The sequence below is a fragment of the Nicotiana sylvestris genome, chromosome 12 (genome assembly GCF_000393655.2).
Source record: "Nicotiana sylvestris chromosome 12, ASM39365v2, whole genome shotgun sequence".
Classification (NCBI taxonomy): domain Eukaryota; kingdom Viridiplantae; phylum Streptophyta; class Magnoliopsida; order Solanales; family Solanaceae; genus Nicotiana; species Nicotiana sylvestris.
In genome coordinates, this window is record NC_091068.1 from 41,671,817 (window position 1) to 41,681,535 (window position 9,719).

The 9,719-nt window shown below is 37.7% G+C and overlaps 1 protein-coding gene across 1 annotated transcript; it reads left to right on the forward strand.

The window, feature by feature from the left end:
• Positions 1 to 8,053: 8,053 nt before the first annotated feature.
• Positions 8,054 to 8,563, forward strand: LOC138882949 (uncharacterized). The gene has a single exon (XM_070163596.1). It carries the CDS (start codon positions 8,054 to 8,056, stop codon positions 8,561 to 8,563), a length of 510 nt encoding a protein of 169 aa, XP_070019697.1.
• The last annotated feature ends 1,156 nt before the right edge of the window (positions 8,564 to 9,719 follow it).

Below are 9,719 nucleotides of genomic sequence, written 5' to 3' on the forward strand. Positions count from 1 at the left end.
CCTCAATATCCTCTGTATACTATCAATAAAGTTTTGCGGGTCCTCATCCTTGTTGGATCCGATAAACACTGGAGGGTCCAAGTTGATGAAGTCGCGAACTCTCGTGCTAATAGCCCTATCAACGTAACCAACACCTATACCTACCTGGCGCTGAGCCTGAGCGGCTACCAATATAGTCAACAATTGTACTGCACTCCGCATATCCATATCCTCATCCTGAACAATAGGTGGAGGTACTGGGTTCCTCCTCATCTCCTCGGGTGCTGGCAAAATCGGAGAACTATGCGAGGGTGTTGTATTTCCCCTCGGGGCCTCACTCTGGCCCTCACTAGACATTGGTACTCTACTTATGCCATCATTTGCCACTACTTTACCCTTCTGACTAGCCATAGCGTTCCTGGTCATAGGCATTGCTGCATATATAAAACAAGTCAAAGGTCAAGGGCTTTATTCCCTATGACTCTACTATATTGCACGGTCTAATATCAAGAAAGAAGGGTAACTGATCCTTAAATACCTTATAGTTTCTTGTTTATATAACGTGGTGCACAACACATTTATAAACAAGACTCTACTAGACACGGCTTGCAGACAACCCTAGGATAGAACTGCTCTGATACCACTTTGTCACGTCCCAAATCAGAGGGCCCGACGGGTACCCGGTGCCTACTCAACCGAGCGCCACATACTTTTTTTTTATAAGATTCATCACGGCCATGGTAGGCCATAGTTATATATATAATTAATAATGTTAGAACTTAACTCACATATCTAATTCAAAAAGATTTATATAGATACATAGGAGCCGACAAGGCTGTTGACATATCATGCCTAAAGCTATACGCAGGACACTGTTTGCAAAACTTCTAAGAAAACATGATCACAATATATAAGTTGGGACAGGGTCCCCGACATCATCATAAACAAAGTAACATATATAGAACGTGACTCGGTAATACTCCAGGAAGATGTGGAGCTCACCAACCAAAAGTTGATATATGGAGGCAGCCTACAGTGGATGGTCCTCACCTCGCCTATCTACTCCTGCGTGGCATGAAACACAGTGCTCCAGGAAAAGGGACGTCAGTACGAAGAATATACCGAGTATGTAAGGCAAAAATAAAATATAATAATAACAAGATACTATCTCGAGGAGAGATAAGAGTCAACTTATAACTTCTGACTTGCCGCTGAGGGGCATAACATGTAGAATAAAACCTATTCGTATATATAAATAAAACTACGATCTAGTAGTTCTGATTACATCATTCTCGTAGCATTAACTACCCAACTGATCAGTGGCAACTACCCGACTGGACGTAGTACGGTGGTAAATTCATGACTACCCGACCGGCCGTAGCTCGGTGGTAAACGTGTAACTGCCTAACCGGTCGTGGCTCGGTGGTAAATAAATATGCATGACTGCCCAACCGGTGGTAAATAATGATACATAATTGCCCAACCGATGATAACTGCCCGACTAGTAAAAACATGCCACTAATGGAAGTAACAAATATATATTTTAATCATTATTTTCAATTACCCTCTTGGAGTACCTATCTCAGAAAGGACAACTAACAATCCCAGTTACCTTAGGGCTACCTCGTTTGCTATTAGGTCTAATATAGATCTAATAGTTTGGAATAGATTCAACTTATGGAATACAATTATAACTCACCTACTCTTTACTATATACATACACTTGCGCATACTTTTCTACATCTTAATAGAATCTGCAGATTCATCTTACAAAGAAAAATGTAGTCAGCTGCTTATTACAATAGTGAAGAAAACATAAGCATACAATGTCAAGCCCCAAGCCCGGGAGCTAGACCGACACCTAGTGCCTCATTTATCCTTACATATCACTTGCGATTAAGAGACTCTGGACCTGTAATGTCATACTTTGACTATGGGCCACATTACAAGATAATCTGCAATACAAAATATAAAACAAAATGGAGACTAACGCTGACTGATGTCAACATAAGCTTGGTCGGCAAGGCCGTCATAATTACTACAACTAACAAGCCAACAAAATATTCGTACAGGACCTACAAGCCCAACATACTGCACTTAACCGACATGATATGTCTACAAGCCTCTATTGATAGATGTACTGTGATCGGAACAGGGCCCCGACCTACCCATAACCTATCTACATATATACACAAGATATACATCACACTGCTAGACTCGGCAACTACGAAAGAAGGGGAGCTTATCGATAAAGCTGCACTCGGACAACACCTTCTAAGGAGGTCTACCCGTCTATCTATCTGAACTTGTAGGCATGAAATATAGTGCCCCCAAAAAAGGACGTCAGTATGAAATAATGTACCGAGTATGTAAGGCAATATACCGAAGCTGAAACTGAACTGATAATATAATAACTGGAAACAACTGGGAGTCAAAGAAAATCTGAAGATATACTCATCTTCTGATACTACCTGAACTCTCTCAATATAGTGAGTAAAATAGATGTCCGGCCCTATAAGGCTCGGTATATATATATATATATATATATATATATATATATATATATATATAATATATATATATAAATGCTCTATCGTAGTAGGCTCGCTCATAGGTGCTCGGCCATACTAGGCTTTGTATCACGACCAACTGGGCTCGCTCATAGGTGCTCGGCCACAGCAGGCTCGGTATATAACTTACCAACTGATCAAAGGTTCCCCAATAGAGGCCTGCCCATCGATTATAGCTCGATGGTAATGAAAATACTTTTAATACTGTATATATATAAATTCTCTGCTCTTTTGACCGGAAGAAGAAAATACTCAACTAAATATGCAGTCCCAATAAGAAGAATATGGTAACTTAAAAATTAGGAAAATATATGTAATTTGCGAGACTAGCAAAATATATGTAAATTCCGGGATACGAATTTTTCTTGATGCCTCATTATCAAACTTGTGTAATTACGGTATCATGCTAGAATGAAGGAAAAGCTTAGCCTTAACATACCTGAAGTAGGGAAAACTCCGTATAATATTTCGTTGGAAAACTTTTGTTGATTGAACGAAATTTGGCTCTACTCCTTAGAAATTCACGGACGAAATTTGTTTCTGGTTCCTAAAAATCTTGGAACGAAATAACGTTTTCAATTTTAAAGAAAACTTTTTCTGGTTCTTTGTTTGGAAGGAATAACGTTTCTCCTTTAAAGTTTTGGAAAGATAATGTTTCTGGATACTAGCCTTTGGATGGATTTGATACTAATTTGTGATAGTATCACATTTTGTGGATTGTCAGATTTCTTCAAGGAATTATCTTGATAAACTTTAAACTTTTCTTATTCCTTAGGCGTAAGAAACCTATTTACAATAGCTATGAGTCACTTTTTAAATTGGTGGCCTTGTGCCACGTGGAGAGTGGATGAATATTAGTAATCTTTACCTACTTATTAGTTAATTGGATAATGTTCCGTTACCCAGTAAAGAATCAATTACTTGTATAATTTAAAAATTGTCCCAAATTACTTAAAATTCTATTTATTTTTAATATAATCTATATATTATACTACCGTGGTCATATGATACCTTGCATGGTACTAGTTTATAATTATCGGGTATTATTGTTCGACCTGTATTTTACTCCAAATTGGCCACTTTCAACGAAACTCGTTTTTTTTTAATTCGTATATCCTTTATCCGTTATGACACTTATTTATCGCTTGTTACAAATAGCGTAAATACGCCAACCTCAAGATAATCTCATCCCCGAGTCCACGTTGGTTAACTGAAAAAAATGAAATTTTAACTTACGTAAATACGGTGGTAAATGCATGACTGTCCGATCGGCCGTAGCTCGATGGTAAACGTGTAACTGCCTAATCGACCGTGGCTCTGTGGTAAATAAATATGCATGACTGCCAACCGGTGGTAAATAATGATACATAACTGTCTAACCGGTGGTAACTGTCAAACTAGTGAAAACATGCCACTAATGGAAGTAACAAATATGTATTCTAATCCTTATTTTCAATTACCCTCTTAGAGTACCTATCTCAGAAAGGACAACTAACAATCCCAGTTATCTTAAGGCTACCTCGTATGCTATTATGTCTAATATAGATCTAATAGTTTGGAATGGATTCAACTTATGGAATACAATTATAACTCACCTACTCTTTACTATACATATACACTTACGCATACTTTTCTACATCTTAATTGAATTTGCAGATTCCTCATACAAAGAACAATGTAGTCAGCTGCTTATTACAATAGTGAAGAAATCATAACCATACAGTGTCAAGCACCGAACCTGGGGCGAGACCGACACCTAGTGCATCATCTATCCTTGCGTACCACTTGCGACTAAGAGACTCTGGACCTATAATGTCATACTTTGGGTATGGGCCACATTACAAGATAATGTGTGATATAAAATATAAAACTAAATGGAGACTAACGCTGACTGATATCAACATAAGCTGGGCCGGCAAGGCCGTCATAATTACTACAACTGACAAGCTAACAAAATATTCGCACAGGGCCTACAAGCCCAACATACTGCACTTAACCGATATGATATGTCTACAAGCCTCTACTGATAGACGTACTGTGATCGGAATAGGTCCCCGACTTACCCATAACCTATCTACATATATACACAAGATATACATCACACTGCTAGACTCGGCAACTCCGAAAGAAGGGGAGCTTACTGATAAAGCTGCACTCGGACAACACCTTCTGAGGAGGTCTACCCGTCTATCTATCTGAACCTGCAGGCACGAAATACAGTGCCCCCAGAAAGGGATGTCAGTACGAAATAATATCCTGAGTATGTAAGGCAATATACCGAAGCTGAAACTGATCTGATAATATAATAACTGAAAATAATTGGGAGTTAAAGAAAATCTGAAGATATGCTCACCTCCTGATACTGACTGAACTCTCTCGATATAGTGAGTAAAATAGATGTTCGGCCCTATAAGGCTCGGTATATATATATATATATAAATACTCTATCGTATAGGCTCGCTCATAGGCGCTCGGCCATACTAGGCTCTGTATCTCGACCACCTGGGCTCGCTCATACGTGCTCGGCCACAGCAGGCTCGTTATATAACTTACCATCTGATCAAAGGTTTCCCAATAGAGGCCTGCCCATCGATTATAGCTCGATGGTAGTGAAAATACTTTTAATACTCTATATATGTAAACTCTCTGCTCTTTGACCGGAAGAAGGAAATACTCAACTGAATATGCAAATCCCGATAAGAAGAATATGGTAACTTAAAAAACTAGGAAAATATATGTAATTCGCGAGACTAGAAAAATATATGTAAATTTCGGGATACGAAATTTTCTTGATGCCTCGTTATCAATATTGTGTAATTACGATATCATGCTAGAATGAAGGAAAAGCTTAGCCTTAACATATCTAGAGTAGGGAAAACTCCGTATAATATTTCGTTGGAAAACTTTTGTTGATTGAACGAAATTTGCCTCTGCACCTTAGAAATTCACGGACGAAATTTGTTTCTGGTTCCTAAAAATCTTGGAACGAAATAACGTTTTCAATTTTAAAGAAAACTTTTCTGGTTCTTTGTTTGGAAGGAATAACGTTTCTCCTTTGAAGTTTTGGAAAGATAATGTTTCTGGATACTAGCCTTTGGATGGACTTTGATACTAATTTGTGATAGTATCACGTTTTGTGGATTGTCAGATTTCTTCAAGGAATTATCTTGATAAACTTTAAACTTTTCTTATTCCTTAGGTGTAAGACACCTATTTACAATAGGTATGAGTCATTTTTTAAATTGGTGGCCTTATGCCACGCTGAAGAGTGGGTAAATATTAATAATCTTTACCTATTTATTAGTTAATTGGGTAAAGTCTCGTTACCCGGTAAAGAACTAATTCCTGTATAATTTAAAAATTGCCCCAAATTACTTAAAATTCTATTTATTTTTAATATACTCTATATATTATACTATCGTTTTCATATGGTACCTTGCATGGTACTAGTTTATAATTATCGGGTATTATCGTTCAACCTGTATTTTACTCCAAATTGGCCACTTTCAACGAAACTCGTTTTCTTTAATTCCTATAACCTTTATCCTTTATGACACTTATTTATTGCTTGTTACAAATAGCTTAAATACGCCAACCTCAAAATAATCTCATCCCCGAGTCCACGCCGGTTAACTGAAAATGAAATTTTAACGAACGTAAATACGGTGGTAAATGCATGACTGTCCGACCGGCCGTAGCTCGGTGGTAAACGTGCAACTGCCCAATCGGTCGTGACTCAGTGGTAAATAAATATGCATGACTGCCCAACCGGTGGTAAATAATGATACATAACTGCCCAACCGGTGGTAACTGCCCGACTAGTGAAAACATGCCACTAATGGAAGTAACAAATATGTATTCTAATCCTTATTTTCAATTACCCTCTTGGAGTACCTATCTCCGAAAGGACAACTAACAACCCCGGTTACCTTAGGGCTACCTCGTATGCTATTATGTCTAATATAGATCTAATAGTTTGGAATGGATTCAACTTATGGAACACAATTATAACTCACCTACTCTTTACTATACATATACACTTACGCATACTTTTCTATATCTTTATAGAATCTGCAGATTCCTCTTACAAAGAACAATGTAGTCAGCTGCTTATTACAATAGTGAAGAAAACATAAGCATACAGAGTATGATGTCCAGAAGAATTTTCCCACAATTAGAACTAAAAACTACCCCCAAGTACTTCAATAAACGTTGTCCATCTGCAGAAGAAAAAAATAAATTTAACAAAACCTTCTTCAGTTTCAAATTTTATCTTCTTCTTGCTGCCACTATAACTTTATTTTTTTGAATCAGTAACACATTCATATCTTTGATAAAGAAGCAAGTGCACGGTATACACAACTTTTGTCTCCAACATATTCTAGAACAGCAAATGGATCTTTGTTCCATTTATCCAACATAAAAAAATAAAAAGAGATGAATTCCTAGACCCCTTTTGCTGCCATTAGTTCTGAGTAGGACTATGAAACTTAAGAACAAATTTGTACCCATTTACAATCAAACTATTCACAACATAATCAACAATATAACAACCATCAACTATAAGAGTGGAATATCTATAAGAATTATGCTTTTTTTTAACCTCTTTAGTCAAGTACGCATTTTATTGTCATGCCAATTGAAAGAAGGGATAGCCATTACATACCTGAGTTGATTCTTTTCAGAGAGATTATACCGTACTCCTTTAATATTGCAAAATGTCACGTTAAGTAAGTTTCTCTTAAATCCCGGGTCTTGAAGCGTTGAAGACGCTGTAGAATGTCAGACATTTGAATTTCTCCCAGTTCTTGAATTCTCACGTTATCAGATGAATGGAATGGATATGTGATCCTTTTTTGTCCATAAGACATGTGATTTCCTTTGCAAAAAGGTATATCATTTAAGTCATAAGACAAGTTGCCACATAGACAAATGACGTTAAGAGTCATTTCTAAGATTATGGTGGTGCTGCCACGTGGGAGTTCTTAATATTATCTTATAATTCATTTATTAATTAGGTAATATTCCGCTACCCGATAATTAACCAATTACCCGCATAATTTAGAATTATCACAACTACTTAAAATACTACTTACTTATTTTTAATATACTTTATACATTATACTATCGTGGTCATATGGTACCTTATATGGTACTAGTCCGTAATTATCGGGTATTAACGTTCGTCCCGTATTTTATCCCAAATCGGCAACATTCAACGAAACTTAATTTCTTTAATTTGTATACCCTTTATCTTTCATGACACTTACTTATCGCTTGTTATAAAGCGTAAATAAATTAATCTCAAGATAATCTTATCCCTGAGTCTACGTCAATTAACTGAAGGCGAAGATTTTAACGTACGAAAATGCGAGATGTAACACCCTATACTTGGAAAGTCGCTGATACTGTATATTTCAGCACAAGAAAGGTCTATTGGAGCGTTGTTGGCCCAAGAAAATAGTGAAGGAAAAGAAAACTCCCTTTACTACTTGAGCAGGATGATGACATCAAATGAGCTGAATTATTCCCCAATCGAAACGTTATGTTTGGCACTAGTCTTCTCAATCCAAAAGTTGAAGCACTACTTTCAAGCTCATGTCGTTCTTTTGGTTTCTAGAGAAAATCCCATCAAGTTTGTGATGTCAAAATTTGTCCTTAGTGATCGACTAGCAAGGTGGTACCTCCAGTTTCAACAATTTGAAATTGTGTACATCCCTGAAAAGGCTATAAAAGGACAAGTGTTAGCGGACTTCTTGGCAGATCACCCTATACTTGATGATTGGGAGCTAACTGACGAACTACCTGATGAGGACGCAATGGTCATTGAAGTTCAACCTCCATGGAAGATGTATTTTGATGGTGCTGCACATCGCGGAAGAGCTAGTGCTAGTGTAGTATTTGTCAGTTCTCAAGGTGAAGTTCTTCCCTACTCTTTTACGTTGATGCAACTTTGTTCTAACAACGTTGCTGAGTATCAAGCACTAATATTTGGGCTTGAAATGGCTGTCTAAATGAAGCGGTTTCGATTGCAAGTCTTTGGTGACTCTCAGTTGGTGATCAACAGCTTTTAGGTCGTTACAAGGTCAAGAAACCTAAACTACGCCCATATCATGATTATGCTACAAAATTAATAGGATGGATCGGTGATGTGACTATTCAACATGTGCCAAGGAAAGAAAAACAACTAGGTTGATGCTTTAGCTACCCTAGCTTCATCTTTAACCTTGTCTGATCAAGTGCAAGTTTCTGTCAGCCAAAAATGGGTAGTACCGCCACCAAATGAGGCTGAAGGTGAAGAAAATGAACTCAAGCATCTTGTCACTATTTCTGAAGCTGAGAAAAAAGAATGGCGACAACCCATTATCGACTACTTAAGCTATGCGATACTTCCAGAAAATCCGAGGAGAAGGACAGAAATTCGTCTTCGTACACCTCGCTTCCTTTACTACAAAGATACTCCATATAGAAAGTCATTCGAGGGAATACTCTTGCAATGCTTAGGGGAAGAAGAAGCACTCCAAGCTTTGCAAGAGGCACATTCTGGGGTATGTGGGTCACACCAGTCTGGATCAAAGCTCCACTTCCATATAAAAAGGATGGGATATTATTGGCCAATGATGGTAAAAGAATTCTTGGACTACGCTCGAAGATGCAAGGCTTGTCAATTCCATGCGAATTTTATTCATCAACCTCTTGAAGTGTTGCACCCGACTGTGGCATCCTGGCCATTTGACGCTTGGGGATTGGATGTTGTTGGACCACTACCAAAGTCCTCTAGTGGGCACCTATACATCTTGGCTGCAACTGACTACTTCTCAAAATGGGCTGAAGCTGTTGCTCATAAGAAGGTAAAGAAGGAAAATGTTGCAAGTTTTATCTGGGTAAACATAATCTATAGCTTTGGCATTCCTCCTTACACAATAACGGGTAATGGAAAGTCATTTGATAATAGGTTTATGAACAAGATTTGTGATCTCTTTGGCTTCAAGCAACATAACTCTTCGATGTACAATATTATTACTAATGGTCTAGCTGAAGCATTCAACAAGACCCTATGCAACTTGTTAAAGAAAGTGTCTCCAAATCAAAAAGAGATTGGAATGACCGTATGGAAGAAGGTCTATGGACATATAGGACGACTCACTGCACTCCAACACAAGCGACCCC

Bases quoted from the DNA above. Each gene is read 5' to 3' on its own strand.
- LOC138882949 (XM_070163596.1), top strand. From the start codon at position 8,054: ATGACATCAAATGAGCTGAATTATTCCCCAATCGAAACGTTATGTTTG.